Source organism: Ylistrum balloti, unplaced genomic scaffold (genome assembly GCF_031769215.1).
Source record: "Ylistrum balloti isolate Yb309-2 unplaced genomic scaffold, AGI_CSIRO_Ybal_v1 Utg370064, whole genome shotgun sequence".
Taxonomy (NCBI): Eukaryota; Metazoa; Mollusca; class Bivalvia; order Pectinida; family Pectinidae; genus Ylistrum; species Ylistrum balloti.
Window position 1 is genome coordinate 289,360 of NW_026782110.1, and position 24,133 is coordinate 313,492.

At 35.8% G+C, this 24,133-nt stretch overlaps 1 protein-coding gene across 1 annotated transcript in view; it reads right to left on the minus strand.

Moving 5' to 3' along the window:
• Positions 1 to 16,273, minus strand: part of LOC132549535 (putative cysteine protease YraA) — a 42,469-nt gene extending 26,196 nt beyond the window's left edge. The window contains exons 1-3 of the mRNA XM_060213475.1: positions 16,223 to 16,273; positions 11,723 to 11,860; positions 11,247 to 11,343 (exon numbers count right to left, since the gene is read on the minus strand). Coding sequence (XP_060069458.1) covers positions 11,247 to 11,343; positions 11,723 to 11,860; positions 16,223 to 16,273 — 286 coding nt within the window. The remainder of the gene's footprint in view (positions 1 to 11,246; positions 11,344 to 11,722; positions 11,861 to 16,222) is intronic.
• Positions 16,274 to 24,133: the final 7,860 nt, after the last annotated feature.

Consider the following 24,133-nt stretch of genomic DNA (forward strand, 5'->3'; position numbering starts at 1 on the left):
GTGAAAAGTGTCTTTGAAATTGATTAGAATATTCAGGAGAAATTCTATGGACAAGTTCCAGCGAAAAGCAAGAGGGACAGGCAAATTCTGTGAATTGCACGTTTATATTTCGGTGTTACTGTGTTGACATTAGGTGCGTGCATCACCGTGTAATTTGTTGAAGTGTTGTGTCCAGAAATGAGAGCAACCAAATACTCCCTTCATTCACCAAGTTTGCATATCTGAATACGTTACTAGAAACAGCATGTTTATAAAAAGAATATAGATATTTCGACGATCATCGCAATAGCGTATTCCAGTTAGCATTAACACAAGCGTATTATATGCTGATAAAGAATTCAAAATGTCGACGTTTGAACACTTTGAATGCTTAACGTATGCACACTCAGTCTTCCAACCCAACGATCCATAAGTCAATGAGCTTTTATCCTACCTGTAAACTTCATCACATACCGTTAACTTTTATCAATTTAAGTCTTTGTCATGGACTCTATTTATACAGAAATGAAAATAATTCATGGCTGCATGATAGAACAAATAGAATTGTTTCAAGCAATGTAATGAACATCTCTACTCTTAAAACATAAATCAAATGTTCCCCCATTAATCAAAAGATGGAAGTGTTTCCTATTTATTTACCTTTCCATTTGAAACTAAATCCTAATGTTGGACAGGGCGTAGATAGGGCATGCCTGTTACTCGATTCCATTTGACATCAAAATCATGACAATAAAACACTGCATTTTAGGGCAGTTTTGGCACTTTAACCTCTCTCTTTTATGTTAACTGTGAAATTATGTGGGATATGTTATATTTCATATGAAGTAACACGTTCTATAAACAATTCTTTTTTTTTATTTTGCTGTGTTATACCTGCTTGCTGATCATAATACTTCATTGATACCACTGAAACCCCTAGCCAGTGAAAACATGTATATTTAACGAGCAAGACTCCATTCGGCATTATCATTCTCAAATGCTGATATTTCATCTTTGTTTTCGTCTTTATCTTGAGAAATAACAAGTCAGGTAACATTTGAGATCTAGCATAACGAATGATAAATCAAACAGAGTAGACTTTTACTCCGTCGCATGACAACTGTAGGAACTGTAGGAATAGAGATTGTGCGGAATACATGACTGAATGGCAACTTTCAGTGTTAATAAAGAAACGACTGTATACAGGTGCGACGCATTGGGAGCATCACAACATAGGGCTCTCCTAGGTATCAATCTAGACATGGGAACATTTAAGGTTACCGTTAACAAATGACTGAAGTGATATGGATGTGCACTATGACTTTGATAACGTCACTGACTCAAAGGCTCCTTGTATATTATATGATCATGCCGGGATCAACAAGGCATATGACCATGGATGAAAGTCTATCAACATACGCATGCCAATGTATTACACATCAACGAGAGAGAATTTCCGGAGATAACACCAATTAATAATCGAATCTGTCGTTTGGGACATCTCGTGACGGTACATTCGCTGTTAATCTCCCAATAAATGATGTCATATCATCATCACGTTGAAGTCACATCGACATAAATTTATACTGATAAATATGAGCATATGGTCTGTCTCCACGGCTACTCCAAGAACCCTATTTCCATGTTTCATCCGTGGATTGGGATGTAGATTCCCTTTTCATATTTATGAAGTTATTTCAACGATGCAAGGCATCGAGGAGGTCAGCAAGGTATGAGAATATAATTTTTCATCCCCTTGGAAGTGCGATAGGTAGATGACAACCTCAGGGGAAAGATGATTAAGGCTTGTCGAGGGTTTGCATCATCTTTACCCGAGGGTTGAGATCATCCATCTTATCAACACAGGGGTGAATGAATATTTTTATCCTACCCTACAAGCAATATTAGGTACTCGTATGTATTTTTGTTGTCTCGGCGCTTCGCATCTTTGAAGTGATTTAATTATAGACGAGATGCCAGTGAATTGTTACTGTGACGTATACATTGTCCTGACTGGAGGGTCCCTCCGTCTCAATCCTAGGATGAAATAAAGAGATCTCACATCGGTAAAACTGTGGATTTGCCTATCCGTAGTAAGAAAAAAATAGCATTCGCTCTCTTTATGGTGGGATAGGGGGGTCGCATTAGATGGGAAACGATTATTTAATGTGAGGCAGCGACAAACCTCATGATTGCCGACTTATTAATTCCCCTCTCCAATGAAATCATTACATCACATACCCATTTGAATTGATATTAGTCTTTTATTGGACAAGTTCCTCATTATCTCTGCTCTGCGTACATCCTGTCAATGAAATATTATTATGAAAGCACGGAAAGTCAATTCAACAGAGGGTTGGAAGGAGCTAATTCTTTAAAGTTAATTTGATTTCAGTGCTTCAGTGTCAAACACATACGTTAGTGTCTAGACTGTCATTTTATCAAATATCTGGAGGCTGAATCACGTACTTATCTATCGAGAAACCTCAAGGTCAGCATATCATATACAGTTATACCTATAACATACTGGTTGTAAAACAGAACATGTATGGCATTTATAAAGTATGGCACTAGAAAATTAATTATTATCTACTGACATTTTAGTTATATTTTTGTGGCAAAACTTTTCTTCCGAGTGTAATCATTATTTTTCTACTATGTTTTGTTGACTTTCTCCTGTATTAAGTGAAATAAGAAGAATATTAATATCATTTTTAGCATTGCATTCACCCCTTTGATTTTTTCACGCTGTTCACTCTAACATATTTTAATCCAATAAGACGTACGCCTTCATGCGAGACAGTCAATGGTTAATTATATTGCTCAGAGATACAGTGTAACGTGTTTCGTACATATATTGACGGCATCTAGTTAATGTCTACCAAGTATATCTTCAATAAACGACACCGATCCTTGTCAGAACATATGATGGAAATGACCAATTAAAGACTAGTTACTTCAAGAAAGGGAAACGTAAAGACCTAACAAGGACTTTTTTACCTGTTTCGATAACATTTTCTACAGATTCAGCATCGTGCGAAAACAAAACCGCTCGCATTCTGATAGAAGATATCACAATCAAACTCGACGAGGGTATTGTCAACCAGAATTCGATCGCTTTGATTTCATTTTCGGTATTACTATTTCCAAGATAAACATTTATACCTAACGCAAATGGTGACAACACACGATCAGAGGATATACCTTTACAACATATTTCTTTTCGTTAGCTTTTAAATTTTAATGACAAAATATTACCATTTTGATTATTTGGTACTATGCAGAAGACGTCACTTATCCCTTACATTTAAATCCCCGAATATAAGATGTGTGTCGTAATTTGTATACTAGCCCTAAGTAGTGATTTCGTTAAGTAACGACTCGGCCATATTTTTTAAACAGGTGTTGTCTTAAGGTTTGGGTCTTGATTAGAAGTCAATTCGGTGTTTTTTACTTTATCATAATTATAAAAAAAAATTGTAAAACGTCAATGAATAAGTAAGTTGGTTGATTTCCTAATTAATACCATGAATAAGATTTTTTTCAATCATGCCAAACAACTGATAAATCAACTTCCTGCGTTTTAAAAAGCATGTTTGAGTTTCTCTCCCTTAATTTATAAGAGAACACAGAGAATGTTAGTTTATCAGAGACAGATAAGATAGAGCTACACTGAACGAAGGATTATCGTGACATTCGTCAATCACTAAGACAGCCAGGGTTCCATTTCCATAATGGACATGAAGGGCTATACACGAGTTTGGGGATCACATGTCGAGGATCAGGTGAGAACGTCACGGTAATGAAGTTTTCTCCCATATACTGACCTCATGCAAACACCTTTGTAATTTGTGTCTACTTGAACATGTTCCATGGTAAAGATAAGAAATGATACAGCCTTCAGTTATACCAAGATGAAGATATCACATCACTAATTATTATCTAACCAATTAACTCGTTTCTTATGCCGAATAAGGAAAGATTGGCTCTTACCGGTCATCTGACAATGACAATGACAGATGTACGGACAGAAAATATTTTTGCTGATGATCGTCCAACAAATCTGATGAATTCAAATTTTGAACAAATTTCATGACAACACGTGCATAAAATAGCTATCATGTCAAACTTTAAACTAGGATGAAAAATAACATGGCATTTGTTTCTTTTCTCCAAACATTTTTCTGTGGTGCTAATTAACCTTGAGAAGTATTTATTCGAGTTATTTGGAATTTGAACCGAACCGAAAAATAATATTCTGTAAGGACAATCTCCGGGTCAGTTCATGCACGTTTGATATCATTGTCACTCTCAAGTAATGTTTAAAATCAAATGTGGGCAAAATCCTTCTAAATATTAAGTAAGTAGGAGCAACGTTTTAAAGCAAAATATTGTCCAACGTCCCTTCTAGGGCTCTGCCTCGAAGTCCTTGGGGTCGATTAAATTTTCTGAATTGAAGAATTAATTGCTCCTTATAACGTTTTAGTCCAAAATGTGAATGAAATTCATTCAAGCATTAAGGAAGAGTAAAGTTTTGAAGTCAATTGTTGTCGAACTTCCCCTGTTAAGGCCTCGTCCCTCAGTCCCTAGGGATCGAATCAATTCTATGAAATGATTGCCTTCATCCCCAATGATGCATCAGGCCAAATTGTGTTTGTCATTTTATCAAGGTACGAATGGGAGTAGCCTTGTAAAGGATACGTTTTACACGGCGGACGATGACGGACGAAGCTAGATAGCTATAGGTAATCTTCAACCTTCGGGTTAGATGGCCTAAAAACTTTCATCATAATATGAGTTACTAATGAACTGATAGGAATAAAGATAGGCTGATCAATTTGGAGATATTGCTTGCTAGACTTCAAAATCTAGCATCATGGACGAGTCCTCGAACGACGAAACAGATAATGCAGTTTAATTCATTGTTTGGTTATACTATAATTATATTTGTATTACAAGGTTCTTTTCACTTAGATCAAAAGGCACTGATAGACTAAGTTGTATCAAGGTATCTCCTTCCATCTAATCATAAGGGAAACACGAACAGGCCACAAGGGCCCCTTACGCTCAGACAGGGTCATATAAGGACGGTCGTACCTAGATATTACACTCCTTAAATGCCAAGTCACAGTCACCAAGGTTAATTTTGGAATGTGAATGACATGACGTGTAGCACATTATCATCCCTTGACTATATCTGCTCTGCTTATACCCTGTCAATGAAATATTATTTAGAAAGCATGGAAGGTCAATATAACAGAGGCGAGACGCTAATTATTTTACGTTAATTTCATTTCAGTGCTTCAGTGTCAAACATATACGTAACCAATGTCAGCAGTCTTCAATATTTGTTTATAAATATCATTTGAACTTTAATATGATCTTTTTGAACATGTCTTATTTCCTTTACCAACAATGCCTTGATCGTTTATTGACTTTTCCAATTTCAATACCATCAACATGAATAAACCAAAATGTACAATACTCCATTACGTTTCACTTCAATGGCACAAAACTGAACAAATTATGGACAAAGGATTCTTGATTACTCGAAAGGAATTCAAAGTTTAAAACACATTCCATATCGTAATTACATGTTACCTTCAAATTTGTGCTGAATATTTCAAACTCCCTATCAGGATTTCAACATCGAGTTTGCGTTACGTTATAAGTGTCGTTGTACATTGTTTTAATAATTCTTCTACCTATTACTAAGTACACCTTTAAAGAAATGCCCTTAAAAATCACAAGGTTAAGCTTTCTGATATTTGACGTCAGAATAAATGTGACTCGATATTTATCTGAACTTGCTACTTAGTGTACATGCTCATGAAAACCCTTATCACTCCAGACAACCTTGTGATGGTTACCTCAGCTAACGACTATTACAACAATGTCATGGTTACCTCAGATTACGCCTATTCCAACACTGTGATGGTTACCTCAGATCACGACTATTACAATGTTGAAATGGTTACCTCAGATAAAGACTATTACAACCTTGCCATAGTTACCTTAGATCACGACTATTGTAAAATTGCCATGGTTACCTTTTACCTAACGACTATCAATAAATGGTTATCAGATTTTATATAACGTCAGTCTAACAGTAAATGTTCAGTAATGACGTCATGATAATCTGACTCCTAAGTTACGTTCCTACTGACATTAAATAAAAACATTCGGTTGTTCGATAACTTGATTAAAATTTCGAATATGTAGATATCAACAAGTCTGTATAATCATAATATAGATGTTTTAATCGATGGAAGATTTTGGAAATCCTTAACACCTCATTGCTTTAGTAAAGATATGATGTGTGTAATGTAAGGCGACATCTTAATGCTTTAGTCAAGATACTATGTGTGTTATTTCAGGCGACATCGTGATGTTTTAGTAAAGCTATTATGTGTGTAATGTAAGGCGACATCTTAATGCTTTAGTAAAGCTATTATGTATGTAATGTAAGGCGAAATCTTAATGTTTTAGTAAAGCAATTATGTGTGTAATGTAAGGCGACATCTTAATGTTTTAGTAAAGCAATTATGTGTGTTATGTCAGGCGACATCGTGATGCTGTAGTAAAGCTATTATGTGTGTAATGTAAGGCGACATCTTAATGTTTTAGTAAAGCAATTATGTGTGTATGTCAGGCGACATCGTGATGCTGTAGTAAAGCTATTATGTGTGTAACGTAAGGCGACATCTTAATGTTTTAGTAAAGCTATTATGTGTGTAATGTAAGGCGACATCTTAATGTTTTAGTCAAGATATCATGTGTGTAATGTAAGGCGACATCGTGATGCTGTACTAAAGCTATTATGTGTATAATATAAGGCGACATCGTGATGCTGTAGTGAAGCTATTATGTGTGTATGTCAGGCGACATCTTAATGTTTTAGTAAAGCTATTATGTGTGTAATGTAAGGCGACATCGTGATGTTGTAGTAAAGCTATTATGTGTGTAATGTAAGGCGACATCGTGATGCTGTAGTAAAGCTATTATGTGTGTAATATAAGGCGACATCTGCTGTAATTGATTAGTAAAGCTATTATGTGTGTAATGTAAGGCGACATCTTAATGTTTTAGTAAAGCTATTATGTGTGTAATGTAAGGCGACATCGTGATGCTGTAGTAAAGCTATTATGTGTGTAATATAAGGCGATACTTTAATGCTGTAGTAAAGCTATTATGTGTGTAATGTAAGGCGACATCGTGATGCTGTAGTAAAGCTATTATGTGTGTAATATAAGGCGATACTTTAATGCTGTAGTAAAGCTATTATGTGTGTAATATAAGGCGACATCGTGATGCTGTAGTAAAGCTATTATGTGTGTAATATAAGGCGATACTTTAATGCTGTAGTGAAGCTATTATGTGTGTTATGTCAGGCGACATCTTAATGTTTTAGTAAAGCTATTATGTGTGCAATGCTAGGCGACATTTAAAACGTTGATATTGTGTTATGATCTAAAATGTATTGACACTTAAGTGGGTAGTATGCTGATTAAAACGGATTTATCACAAAGTCATAGATACATAGAATGTAAATATATAGGAATGTATCTTATGTTAGATATGGTGCCATCATATCACTTGTCTGGTCAAATGATAACGACTTGTATGATCATAATTGCGTCACATAATAGAGAACACATATATATTAGGAGAGACAAATTAACATCTCCAACGATGTAACCTTACTATCTTACATTGAAAATAAGTGTAAAACTACCTAGTCTCGAGAGGAGGGACTGAGCAATGTTTTAGTTATGTACCCTGTGTTTTGACAGGCGAACGGGGAGACGCCTATAAATAAGATACACCCAGTACCTGTGTGTTTATGCCAAGTTCACTGGGCCAGTGACTTTTGCCCGCTCATTGACCTTTCGTAAACTTGAACTATGGACAGGTAGAAGTAGTTATCATAAGGTCAGGTAGAACATCCTGAATTGATATCTGTCCTTTACTATAGATCAACTTATACATACACAACATTACACATCAATACATCACTAATGATACAACACATCACTAACGATACAACACACCAACACATCATCAATGATACAACACACCAATACATCACTAATGATACAACACATCAATACATCATTAATGATACAACACATCAATACATCACTAATGATACAACACATCAATACATCACTAATGATACAACACACCAATACATCACTAATGATACAACACACCAATACATCACTAATGATACAACACATCAATACATCATTAATGATACAACACATCAATACATCACTAATGATACAACACACCAATACATCACTAATGACAAAACACATCACTAATGATACAACACACCAATACATCACTAATGATACAACACAACAATACATCACTAATGACAAAACACATCACTAATGATACAACAGACCAATACATCACTAATGATACAACACATCACTAATGATACAACACACCAATACATCACTAATGATACAACACACCAATACATCACTAATGATACAACACACCAATACATCACTAATGATACAACACATCACTAATGATACAACACATCACTAATGATACAACACACCAATACATCACTAATGATACAACACATCACTAATGATACAACACACCAATACATCACTAATGATACAACACATCACTAATGATACAACACATCACTAATGATACAACACACCAATACATCACTAATGATACAACACACCAACACATCACTAATGATACAACACATCACTAATGATACAACACACCAATACATCACTAATGATACAACACACCAATACATCACTAATGATACAACACATCACAACACATCACTAATGATACAACACATCACTAATGATACAACACACCAATACATCACTAATGATACAACACACTAACACATCACTAATGACAAAACACACCAATACATCACTAATGATACAACACACCAATACATCACTAATGATACAACACACCAATATATCACTAATGATACAACACACCAATACATCACTAATGACAAAACACACCAATACATCACTAATGATACAACACATCAATACATCACTAATGATACAACACACCAATACATCACTAATGATACAACACACCAATACATCACTAATGATACAACACACTAACACATCACTAATGATACAACACATCACTAATGATACAACACACCAATACATCACTAATGATACAACACACCAATACATCACTAATGATACAACACATCATTAATGATACAACACACCAATACATCACTAATGATACAACACATCACTAATGATATAACACATCATTAATGATACAACACACCAATACATCACTAATGATACAACACATCAATACATCACTAATGATACAGATACAACACATCACTAATGATACAACACACCAATACATCACTAATGATACAACACATCAATACATCACTAATGATACAACACACCAATACATCACTAATGATACAACACATCAATACATCACTAATGATACAACACATCAATACATCACTAATGATACAACACATCACTAATGATACAACACATCAATACATCACTAATGATACAACACATCAATACATCACTAATGATACAACACACCAATACATCACTAATGATACAACACATCAATACATCACTAATGATACAACACATCATTAATGATACAACACACCAATACATCACTAATGATACAACACATCAATACATCACTAATGATACAACACACCAATACATCACTAATGATACAACACACCAACACATCACTAATGATACAACACACCAATACATCACTAATGATACAACACATCAATACATCACTAATGATACAACACACCAACACATCATTAATGATACAACACACCAATACATCACTAATGATACAATACATCACTAATGTTTAATTGTGCAATAAATAAAATGATTGATATGCAATGACTTTATTCTGTGCTTTTCATATATGTGATACTGAACATCTCTGTGTCCTATTACTAATATTCATGACGTGTCAAATCTTGAAAAAATGAATTTGTATAAAAGCCATTAATTTCCTTGTGATATTCATATTCGTTGATTTCGTTCATAAATCTATCTTAGAATCCATATGTCCACAAACTGCTAGCTCAGTATAACTAGACTTATTGTGTTATATTTATCCACAAACTGCTAAATCAGTATAACTAGACTTATTGTGTTATATTGATCCACAAACTGCTAGCTCAGTATAACTAGACTTATTGTGTTATAGTTATCCACAAACTGCTAAATCAGTATAACTAGACTTATTGTGTTATATTGATCCACAAACTGCTAAATCAGTATAACTAGACTTATTGTGTTATATTTATCCACAAACTGCTAAATCAGTATAACTAGACTTATTGTGTTATATTGATCCACAAACTGCTATATCAGTATAACTAGACTTATTGTGTTATATTGATCCACAAACTGCTATATCAGTATAACTAGACTTATTGTGTTATATTGATCCACAAACTGCTATATCAGTATAACTAGACTTATTGTGTTATAGTTATCCACAAACTGCTATATCAGTATAACTAGACTTATTGTGTTATAGTTATCCACAAACTGCTAAATCAGTATAACTAGACTTATTGTGTTATAGTTATCCACAAACTGCTAAATCAGTATAACTAGACTTATTGTGTTATATTGATCCACAAACTGCTAAATCAGTATAACTAGACTTATTGTGTTATATTTATCCACGGAATCAAGTGTCCATGAAAAATAAACTATTTGAAAACAAATTTTCTAAAGCTTGTTTGGGACAGAGTTACATGAACCCACTCATCACCAGCTACATGTATCTTTCTATTCAGGACTACTGAAGTAATAGCAATGGAAAGCCTTAATTGTCACAATCCAAGATGGTCATCTCTCAGCCATTTGATAACGATCTGCAACCATTCGAAATCCAAGAAAGTCCCCTGTCGGCCATTTTATTTTTCTAATTAGTCCCAAAATTATCAATGCAAAACTAGGGTCCAAGAGGAAAATGAAAATGAATCATCCGGTCCGTCTCTAAACACAGATAAAGTAAAAACTGTGTAAGGACAGTCGGACAGACGAAGGACGATTTGAATATTAGAAAAGTGAAAGTGAATGTATTTTTAGAAAAGTACTCCTAATAAAGACATCTCTCGTTCATCACCAATGTTTACGCTATTCGTTTATCATCGCTAAAACTGTGTTTTGACAGCAGAAGGAAGGACCACAAAAGGATTACAACATTACCTGACTGATATATAGTCTTTACGAGATCTAGAAATCTTTTGTCTCTCCTCCAGTAGTCGGGTGCGAAACCTCCGGGAATGATAAGACCAGCTAACTCCTACAACACAAATATGAGTCTAAATAATAACAAACCCTTCCTATTTGTTAAAAGAAAAAGCATGCAGAGTACACATCCGAGGAAAACCATCCTCTGTTTCCTTTATCAGTAGATCGTCATCTATACCTAGATGACACAACATCTCAAAACATGTAATATTTTGATGATTTGTTTTATCATTTTTTCTGTCTGTCTTCATATCTTCAGAGTAAAAAGTATAAAACAACACTATCAGGCACGCAAATCTTACGTAACGGCGAATGGAATATTATTTAACAAATTATTTGACAACTGTGCGCATTCTAAAACTTTAAAAGGCACATAAGAACTCAATAGAACCCGGCCGTGTTACTGCAGCCTGATACAATAGCGTCATTACCTCCGCTCTAACATCGTCGATTCCTTCCTCTGCCTTACAAGGATAGCCGTGTTTAGAGTTGTAAGTTTTGCCTTTCTCTGGTCCTATGGTAAACGTGTCATATCCTTCCTCTCGTAGTCGGTAGTACGGGTACCACAACTGTACAATGACAAAGGCTTACTTAATGTTTTACATTGTAGAAACAGCATGTATCGAGAATCTGTGATAACGCCATTGTATTCTAGCAAAAAAAGAGTTGTTGGGAGAATGTAAGTTGGAGCATTACCACACAGAAACCAAGCTCCCTGAAAAGTGATCAACGTCGTTATAGCCAATTTCTTGGGGGAAAATAACGTTGTAGTGGGTAATTGTGGAAAGAGTTCAAAGTCAGTTCTGTTTCCATGTAATTTGTCTCTTTAAATGATTGGATAAAAGGCACACATCACTCGGGATATAACGAAAGAAAACATTGCTGCTTGACAGACCTTCACCTGGATAGAGTGTAGAAGACTTTTAAGCTACATACTACTTGTGATGTAGGAAAAGTAAAACACAGAATTTACAGAAAGACAACAGAGTCACGATAAGATAGAGAATAGAACACTTAGGCGGAGTATAGTATTCACCTCCAACCATCACACACGGTAAAAAAAGGCAGGAAGGAAGTTATGGACGATCAAAATGGCCAAAGTTCAGGTGGAAATTTGTAATCAAGGATCTTACACGATATCTATAGTTATAACTTATAGAAATTATCAAACAAGTGTTGTAAAACGTCAAACTACTTCAACATTTGCCAAGTGATCATTATCTAAAAGAATATTAAACTAAAATGATATTATCACACCATGTATAGTCCTACAGAATACGGCTCTTCATTTCGCATTAGAATAAAAAAAAAAATCGGGACTACATCCCAAATAAGACGTTGACAAATTAATTTCATTGACAAAATCCTTAATTCAAAACCAAAATGATTTAATTACCAGCATTTTTTAGTTTTCATTCAATCGTTAACTTGTATAATGTCCATCAAGTATGTAGGAAGGGTCCCGAGGGTAGGGGTATCGTATAATTTATATGAAGTACAGTTCCTTCAAAGAATTTCTTACAACATAACCAGTAGAAGATTAGTGTGTAACGTTTTGATGACTACGCGGTCACCTCCATTTTCTAACACAACCAGTAGAAGATTAGAGTGTGACGTTTTGATGACTACACGGTCACCTTCATCAGACATTTCATAGCTGACTTGTCTGATGAAAGTGACCGCGTAGTCATCGAAACGTTATACTGTAACCTCTTCTTGTTGTGTTATAAGAACGTTTATTATATTGACATTACCATCCCGAAGGAAATGTTCCAAAACAGTCCCTTTATATTTCAAACTTAATAAATGTACCATAACATTATCATACTTTATCTTTCAGTTTGTTTGTTTGGGTTTTTTTATTTGTATGTTTAAGGACTGGTCCGACAATACATAACAAGTTATTTTTAAGTGAAAATGTGCGTCCCCTCCAACCCGAAATCTGGATATCGTGCCCATGTATTGCTTAATTAATTTACATGTTTATGTCGTCAGCAGACTGTATATGTCGTCAGCAGACTGTTTATGTCGTCAGCAGACTGTTTATGTAGTCAGCAGACTGTATATGTCGTCAGCAGACTGTATATGTCGTCAGCAGACTGTTTATGTTTTCATTATTGACATCGTTTATATTCCACTCCATCAACAAAAAACAAAATTACTCTTTTCCTTCTTCTGACTGCTGTATTCGCGGGAATTCGTGACACCATAAAGGTTGTTTAAAGAGTCTGTCAAAACCAAACGCAATCAAACTCTAGGCTTGTTTAATATAAAGTTAAAACAGTAAACAGGATAATCAAGAGATGTCACTTTACACTTCTGGGGGAAACGGAGTATTGTAACGAAATAAAAGCAGTTAGGGTCACTTTAAGGTCGTTTCTCTGTAAAACCAGAGTCACCATTAATTATTATTATCGGACTGGTGAGCATTAATAAAACTAACATGACTAACATTGACAACATTACGATATAAAGGTAGATAACTCTCATCCTGCTATAAGTTTAGTTGTGAAGCTTACGTTCTAATAATCCATGCTTGCGCTATTTGAACTTTTCTGCACGTTTACAATAACTGATCGGGATTTTACACATTAAATATAAAGGTGTGATCTAACTGAAGCTTTAAACGACATATCATGTTCCCCCTGGCTAATCTGGTTTCCTCTCACAGTAAGACGCTCGCTTCCGTCCGGGCCAACAAGAGTGATTCATAATTGTTTCAACACTATGAAAGTTCTCCCAATAAAGCACTACCATACAATTCATCTATTTATAATCAGCATAAAATGTAATTTCCAGTTTTATTTACTCACCTCGGTGTCCTTTCGTAAACTTTGTTTCGTTTGTTTCATTTGGTTTATTGAAAATAGCATACATTTTTTGTATGAACTATGAACCAATTTGCTGACTGGAATGGCCGTTTATCAAGATCGTGTTTAATTCTGTATACAATTTTGTGTGATCTGTCAACAACAGGGATGTCTCCGTTCGACATTGAAATAGTTCTCTTCCTCTTCAAATATCACGTAACACAGTGTACGTTTTAGAAGACTCGACGTTAGCTATATCTAATGCTCTCTGTATTTATTACTAAGAAAGTTTTCTATCCAATTTACAAATTGCTTCCTGATTCAACAACGCTGAAGTTGTTTAGGATACGTTTTAATCTGGAATTTAGGCAGATGGTTTCATTAAATCCATATATACCACATCAAGTTGATAACTGATGTCCAGAATGTCTGTTCACTCTTCCAATACCAGCAAATGAGGCTGTGTTGATCTCATAATGACAAATTTCAATTGTTAGTTGTTTTGTAAATTAACTCAAGCCGTAAAAATAACTTACAATTTGTTCAATACTTGTTTTAAACATAGGTTACAGCCCGTAATCTCCTGGTTCTGATATTTTTCCCTTTTTAGCCCGCCTTCTCAAACAATAGGGGCTAATGTAAATTGGGTTAACTTAAAGTCATTTATGGACGCAAGCAAAGACGAATTACCTCTATAAAAAGATATCAAAAATACTACAAAATACATGTATATTTTATTCTGGGATATCGTCTCGTTTCTACACGTATAATCTGTCTTTTCTAGGTTGGTCTGTGGACCCTGTAGATAAATCCATCCTCTGTTCAGCCGCGGTCCTGTCTTTCTTTTGTTTCTTGTTTTAATTTCCTTTCGTCCTCTCTTGGTGTTTGGTCAGATCGTCCTTGAAAATTGGAAAATAGTCTGCTCTTCAAACGTCCAATGTTTCTATATACTTCTTTGTATCCAGGCAGTACGTAGCTACAATGACATATCTTGAGGGTTGACGTTTTCCTCTGGCTCGTGTGTTTATTGTCTATGATATTTTAAATCGCCTTTGACCGGAAATTTCATCTATTTCCGTTATGTCTGCCATCTTTCGCTGTCCCTAATCAGCCCTTACTGCTATGAGTTCCCCACTATTTTACAATAACCATGTTACAGTGACATTCTCACGTTTCTCTTTTCTCCTCAATTGGTGCCATTTTCCCTTCTACAGCTTGATGAACATACTCATAATTTTAATGTTGGGTTTTTGATGACCTATTTTCTAGCCGTAATGGTTTATCATTATTTTAGATAATTAGAAGATTGATATGATTGAAATGCCGAATCACATTTTCCATAATTATGGGATTACAAATGGATAAATTTCTTTGTGCAGACTTTGGGATCAAATTCCTTTATTGAATTTTCGTAAAGTTTCTTAAGCCAGTATTGGATCATAAAAGTCAATGGACAAGCAGTATACAGTTCTCGTGAAACTTCATATGACTACATACATTTAGAATCCGCCTTTGTAAGATACGTAATCAAAATAATCAATACGTAATCAAAATCTATTATTTTCAAAACCATTTATAGATTAACAACTACATTTCCATTTTTGAAAATTTTTATTTTATTTTATTATTATTATTTTTTTTTTTTTTGTGGGGGGGGGGGGGGGGTGTTTATATCACTTTTCACGTGGATTTACATCAGCACAAGTAACATACTACGATTCAGACACACAAATATGTACATCTCATCAGAATGACACCAATACATCACCATCGTCGTCTTCATCATACTGTACAAGTTAATATAGGATGAAGTCTGTTGTGTATTCATTGCTCTACTAAATTGTAAATTCTAACGACGTATACTGTGTAAAATACTCTACAAACCACCTAATTTTGTAATTGACAACGGCAATATATTATGAGATATAATAGTCACAGCGCTAGTCAAAACGAAAGTACAAACTAAAGGTGAACATAATAAAGGAACCGGAAAAAGCACGTGAAACCGGTATGTCGTACTAAGAAACACAAAAGAAGCAAACTAAAGCAGTTCAGGAAAAGCAAAACTATTGCCAAACTGTAATGTAGGGGTAATATAAATCTCGACACGTGACCACTTACCTCAAGGTCTTCATAATTAAACTCTGTCAGTATTCCAACACGACTGGACATGATGCTCATTAATGTGCTTCTGCTGAACTTATGTAAATCTTAGATGGTTTCCGAAGGAACGAGCGTTCTAAATAATGGACATTGTTCCGGTTATCGTCAAAACATTTGTAAACATGTTGGAGTATGACTTTGTCTTTCTGTGTTGTATCATAATGTGTTTATATATTATATTGAACTGGTTATGATTTGTTAGAAGCCATAATTAAGTTACATCTTTATGTTTCCTTTCTATCAAATTAAAATTCCATCCGTATATTGAATACTACCACTTATTTTAATTTTAGACAATAATTTTCGAGAGTTCGGACGATAAGTTGGGACAGATGCGACCAGGTAAGGTATGTATATGTAGTCACCAGTGATTTGGGAAACATCCTAGGATTTGGGACGATGGCCTATATTTTCAACGCACCTTCTCGTTACAGAGAAGTTCCGACTCCTCAGGACTCGGACACATCGGTGTGCAGGTCAAACAACCACGCAAAATGGCATTTTCACAAAAAATGACCAGGGCTTGTACAAATTGTATGTTGAAAATACATTTTCAAATAAAACGCAAAGGGTTTCATTGTTATCAATGAAGACTGAATAGTGGAAAGGTTTATCAATTAAAAAATAGACAACATACATGTATTTTCGAATTTTTTGCTTGCAAATATAATTTGCTATACAAATATTTTGGCGTGTGATTTTGTCCGGTTAAAATATTCTGAGTGGATGGTATTTTTGTCCTCTTGACTGAGAAGACGTTTAATAAGTTCCGATGCTTCCTCATGAGTCAAAAGACGTTTCGAACCTGTCTACAGATACAGCACATCGTTTAAATAAATAATTCTCATTATATTATCATTTGACCAAGATGCTATGTAATTCGTTGTATTTTTAGAACACGCAAGTAAACTATTTTGTATGTGTCCCTGACATTATATTGGAAAACAAAACGGTCTTTTTTTTCTTTCTTTTATTTATTTTTTTTTTTAAACCCTAATGCTTACAGTGCTCCAGATAATTTTTGCATGCAATGAGTACGTACTCTCAGATTTTGCTCTTCAATACTGAAAACCAAAATCAAATGCTGAAAACACAATAAATTGAACATGTACTTGTATGAAACATTCTTCTCAACCAGAAACCTCCACCATTATGTATAAAATGTCATTTAGGTGTACTTCTGTGCAATCTAAATTTAAATCACTTAAAACTTAGGATAGAACTCCTTTCAGTGTAAAATCTTCTACGATGATTGTTCACAGAAAACTTGAAAACTTGATAACTGAATAATTGAAGTAACAATTAACTTTTGAACAGTAAAGTGTGTCTAAGAGTTATCAATTACTGATAGCTGGGCCCTCTTTTGCCCCTGCATCAGCCTGGCTGTACGCCTTCTCTTCTTTGCAAACCACATCTTGACAGGTTTGGTGAAGTCAAATGCTTCAAGCTCTTTCTCACACATGTGTATAGTTATCAGTGTTTCAACACCTTCTGTCTTTAATGAGCACCTGTACTTGCTCTTTAGCCTGTTCTGCAAGCTAAAGCTTCTCTCACACTCTACACTTGAAACATTAAAGCAAAGTGGTGCAAATTTGCACAACTTAGAGAATTCTGGAAGCAAATCTTTGTGATCAGTTATCACTCTAAGGCATAGTCTCTCTGTTAATAACTCTTTATATGCCCCTGCTATCATCCTTCGTCGTCGTACATTATGTGTTTACTTGCAACTTAACAAATCTTATGCGTACACATTTTTCACGTGCGTTTTAAAATAATGCGGGAAAACGCATGTATGCGCATTATCTGGAGCACTGCCGCTTATCTATCATACTCAAAGTTTTGCGAAGATATATTCAGTTAGAATTAACTAGAATTGTGATGGCTTGATATTCTGCTAAAAATGACAGCTGCTTATTGCGCCGATTATCGTCCCTCCTCTAACGTGATAAATTACAGTTTGAAGCTGTGCCCGTTTGTGAACAATTACAAATACATACGTAATAAAAGCAGTTAGGTCATTATCGCCTGTATCATTGGTTAATAGTAAGAATTAATGATAACAGAAAATGTCTCCCCCGTTAAACAAAATTAATTATCTGACTACAATGTTGCAGATCTAGAACTTTGGTGGCCTTCTTGCTAGAAGCAGATATTTTAAACAGTGGGGCATGATGATGACCTGCAGAGATGGAATTCGAAATCGACTCTTTGAAAAGATACAAACAGAGAGTAATCTTATAAAATAGGAGAAGACTGAGGATAGGAATCACTTCATGCACATTCTTTCTCTCGGAAACCATAAGCAAGGTTTGAATTCAGCAGTGGATACAGACTTGCCAATTACCGACCGAAGAAGAATGTGTATTCAAGAGACATGTCATACTTACACGTGCAAGGAAGCTGCTGTTTCTGCGGGTAGTGTTGATGTACTTACAGGTGACTGTGAGGATGGAAGTGTCTATACGTCAGACTGCCTTACAGTGTCCACCGCTGACATCCCTATGGGATGTAAACTGAGAACAAAACTGCAAAAACTTTGTAAAACAAATCAAGCTTTAAAAGGGAAAGTAATGCTGACTTATATTCCGGACGTAGCAGATAGTAAGGAGTTTGAGGAGGGAAATGCGAACACAAATATACTTGACTTGAAAGACATAAAAGATGCTTCCAACTTGGAGACATGTGAGAAGGTTGTAACGAGAACCGATCAGCGTTGTAAAGACTCTTCAATACAGAACCCAACAACTACTTACAATATATACAATTTATTCACACTATTTTACATAAACAATGCTATCACTCTCTCTCTCTTTCTCAAATTACATCCACCTCCACGATTCATACCCTGAAAATATCTACAAATCTACAATAAAATTCGTATTTCCTATACCTATACACAATACTCTACACAAATCAATCTACAGTCGTTGTAGCAAGGGCTAGAACATTCCTTATTCCCCGTAAGCTGGCACACGTACAGTTCCAACACAAGACTCCCGTCGATCCAGACAGGAAAGTAGTTTATGGCACCAAATACAATGATCTCACAGATCTTCACAAAAAAACCCAGAACTATGGATAGTTCACAGCCAGGCTGATGTACTTTGACAACAACCAATCAAACGAATTTGTAATTCCAGTGTAGGTATCAATCACCATCATTGTACCAGGTAAGTATATGGCTTCCTCGCAACGGCATGTGCAGAGACTGTCGCCATCACCTTCATCAGACCGTCAGCTTTAGACCCTGTGCCAGGCGGTCAGCGTTGCTTGTTAACCTTCAGCCCATTAAGCTACAATATATAATAACTATAACCTAACATCTATCTTTAATGAATATGTACAAAACCAAAAATATCTTTTTTATGGATAGTTTGGATATTAAATATCACGTACGTTTTCGTACTTAGATTATTATAGTCAATCACATTTACTGTTAACGATCTATACCCACATTATGTAACTACTAATACATACTAACATACTAACATTGTAATTCTAAGAAATATTCACAACTAGAGTATTCGAGCGGCGCCTATATACACATAAACATACCACTAGCACGTGCATTACTCCCCGAACAGGTGAGTTTGTTGACGTAGTACTGGCTACACCTGAACAATAGCGATACCTGGCATTAGATCCTCTCGTGTGCCAAATAAACGTACATGTACGTTTATTTTTTTCTGGGAAAAAATCCGCCCTGTACGATGCTTAAATCTTTAAAAAAAAAATCAGCGCGCGGGCGAGCTTCGCCTACCGCGCGACGGTTGAAAAAAAATCAATGTTCTGTCCCAAGGAAAATTCCATTGCGAACCCCCGTAACTGGTGACCTGATGGTATCGTCCACCGTCGGTAAAACGAAGACTAGGCTCAACATTGAATCGCATTTTCAGTTTGACCGAAGCGGAATCTCACAATTCGTGAATGGAAAACACATTTGTTTGATATTCCCGTGATGTGTGATGATATTCTCAACTGTCTATCACTGCTTACTTCAAAACGTGAAATCATATTTTCACCGTGTTGCGACGAACGTCCCCTCGGAATATAACCGGAAATGGAATCGCCCAATCTGTCCTTGGCCTGAGCTTGTTTTTCGAGCGCTGTAATTTCTGGGAAATGTCATGGCGCGGTGTTTTGCTGTACGTAATGCATCGTGATTCTGACGAATAAATTTTAATTTTCACGACAGAGATCTGTTGCGATGTTGGGATTTTTCGAAATTCCCAAAGAATTTTCCGCCCTGTACTTTTATTCCGCCCTGTACTTCTATTTGGCGCACGGAAGTAATATACCTCATGTACGCCCTATAACCACCCATATTGGTGATAAATATGTATACGTCCCATTTATCAATTGTAGTATTAACTTAGAATGTGAGTTAACTTACCGTAATATGTGTTTTACGCTCTGAAAATAGAATGAATACGGCCCACTGTCACGTCCGTCAAACCACCCGCTATTAAATGGAAGTGTCGAGGTTACATTAGATCAGGTAACAAAAGAAAAGGACCTTGGCATTATAACAGACAAAGACCTAAATTTCAACGAACATATTCATGATGCAGTCAATAAAGCCAATAGAATAATGGGAACCATCTGAAGAACATACACGTACTTGTACAAAAAGTCGTTCTGTCTTTTATATAAAGCTCTTGTACGTCCGCACCTGGAATGTGGGGCCTGCGTGTGGAATCCCTATCTGCAAAAAGACAGACATGGGATGGAAAATGTACAGAGAAGAGCAACGAAACAAATACCGGGAATGAAAGACCTAAGCTATGAGAGCAGGCTAAGGATTCTTAAATTACCGACACTGAGGCGCAGAAGATTGAGAGGAGATATGATTCAAGTATACAAACTAACACATGGAGGATATGATAGGGCTGTCGCGGACGATTTCCTGATACAAAACAATGACAAGATAACAAGAGGGCACAGTTTTCCACTATCAAATAGAAGGAGCAGATTAAATCTGAGGAAGTACTCTTTCTGTGAACGGGTGGTAAACTACTGGAATTCACTTCCTAATGTCGTTGTAACGTCACTAACAATCCAAACTTTCGAATCCCGATTGGATAAACATTGGGGGCAAACTGGATGTATTTATAATCATGAATTAGACAATAACACACTGATCCATATCCAGGATGCTAATTCTTTATAATTCTGATCTGGATATATAGGCTTAATAAGCCTGCGTCCAGTATATATTATTATTATTGTTATTATTATTTTCTCAGTCGCGCATGCGTAACTTACCGGAACAGTGACTTGATAAGTTTATAGCGCGATATTCAAAATTTACATTAATACATTCCGGTTTAAATAACATGTGACAAAGATACAAAATCCTGTTCAGGAGATAGACTGCAGACTTCAGTTAGTTTAAGATGAATTCAACAGGGAGGAAAAGCCTTTCCCTTCTGGTGACAATTTTACTCCTATACTGAAAACTAATGTATCTCCATATGACACATGTGACAATTTTTTGTCTCGAATAGGGGTTTAAAGGAGTACAACAAAATACACTCAGGCGAGAAACCGTACGAATGTCATATTTGCGGCTCGCGATTTAAAAGTATCACAATGAGATCGAGACATATAGTAACCCATAGTGACGAAAATCCAGTATCTTGCGAGATTTGTGACGAGAGATTCCGAGATCGATCCCGAATGAGGTTGCATATGAGGAAACACTTTGACGAGCGTAACGATAAATGTGATGTATGTGGACGGACATTCAAGCAAAGTGGTCACCTCCAACGCCATTGCAAGATTCACTCGGGCGAGAAACCTTATTCATGTAACACATGTGGAAAATGTTATAATCAAAAGGCAAATTGTGACGCTCATATAAAACGCCATGAACGATTATGATAAAACCATTGGCATTTACACTAATTGCTCTGTCGGCAATTTGATCAGGTTTACACGTCCCCGAACGCCTTATCAACGACACCGAAACGTTTAATAGGAGTGTGTAGTACAATTTAAGTCACTACAAGTTATCGAAGCGGGAGAAGGCCGAATGATGTACACGCTCATATACGTAGAAGACAAGTGGAATTCAGTATTGATTTCCTTGTTACTAAAACATCATTAGGATCTTCTGTCTTTCTCGTTTGCTTCCACTTCCTGGTGGCGTTCCCGGGGCCCTGTCTTCGTAAGATCTTTAATGATGCTCCGAACAAATCGGTAAACAGACAGTCGGTAATTTTAAGTCGACCCCTAGTCCTACAAGACTACCTGGTAAATAGAAATTCAGCCAAATTTCTTACGGCAAAATAAGGTATAACAATCTAAACTGAGAAATGTTCTATTAAACTAGACCTGCATCATGACGTATTCCGAGATACTCCCTGGTAAAGTGGAAATCCATTATAAAATATTCCGAGATGATCCCTGGTAAACTAGATGTCAGTCATTACGTATTCCGAGAAATTCCCTTGTAACTTAGAAGTCAAATATATTCCAAGATACTCTCTAGTAAACTAGAAGTCCATTATGACGTATTCCAAAGGCAGGTCAACCTGAACACCACCAGGACCTCGGAAAAGGTTATGGCGTACAAAAACATTGTTGTTGTGTTGCTATGAATACAATATTGTTGTACTCGAAGTAAAAAACGATCGCAATTTTTCAATCAGCCTTATTTAATGGAACATCGTGGTGTGTTCAATACACATCAATATCTAATTCAAGCCGTTACTGCTTTGATAATTTTAATGTCTTAGATTAGTTAATGAATAAAAATATTCAATCGATATTAAAATGTTTATCCTGAGTGGTTCTGTTGACATAGAAAATACTGGATCTGTAGACATAAAATACACATGTTCTGTAGACATCAAATACACATGTACTGTAGACATCAAATACACTGGTTCTGTAGACATATAATACACTGGTTCTGCAGACATAAAATACCCTGGTTCTGTAGACATATAATACACTGGTTCTGTAGACATGGAATACACTGGTTCTGTAGACATAGAATACACTGGTTCTGTAGACATGGCATACACTGGTTCTGTAGATATAGAATACACTGGATCTGTAGACATGAAATATACTGTTTCTTAAGAAATGGCATACACTGGTTCTGTAGATATAGAATACACTGGATCTGTATTCAATGTACAATTTGAAGTAAAGGAAATTCCTTAAGTTAGGAAAATTAATGAAACTAGGACCTAACATGTCTTGATTATTGAATATGGCGGGCCGTCCACTTATTCACTTAAAGATAATTGGTACATGCCCTGTACATCCGACTTATATTGACATATATCAAACTTAGTAGTTATAAACCGTAATACGTGTCGCATGTATTTCGGAATACCATGAACCTTTCTGTCTGACTGATACCACAACATATCTCCAGGCATTCCAGATATCGTAAAACTGCCTGGCTTGGTACACAGTACAAACTAAGTCGTTACTACGGCCTTTTTAACACAGTCGTATACATGGTCTGGAGTGGACAGATAAAGATCATGTCGGGAAAACAACCAACCGGGAATGTACTGTATATCAGTACATATATCTGGTGTTTTTGAGACAAGGCATGTAAGCTCCGATAGACATCCAATACTGGAGCAAGAAAACAAGTAGAAAAATAACATTTCCTTGATTCTATATCCGCTTCAGATTCCTATTTCAACTTTGGGTTGATAAGATATAAACAAAAGCTCGTCAATACCTTTCACATAGATGACGGTCTTTGTTTGACCGCTGGAATCTGTTCTACAATAACTCGTAGGGATTATTCATGTTGGGGCCAGAATGCCAATGCTACTGTTCATCTCGCGTCGTCACAGCCATCTTGATACATGTGTGTCCCCTCCGGACCACGTACGAAGC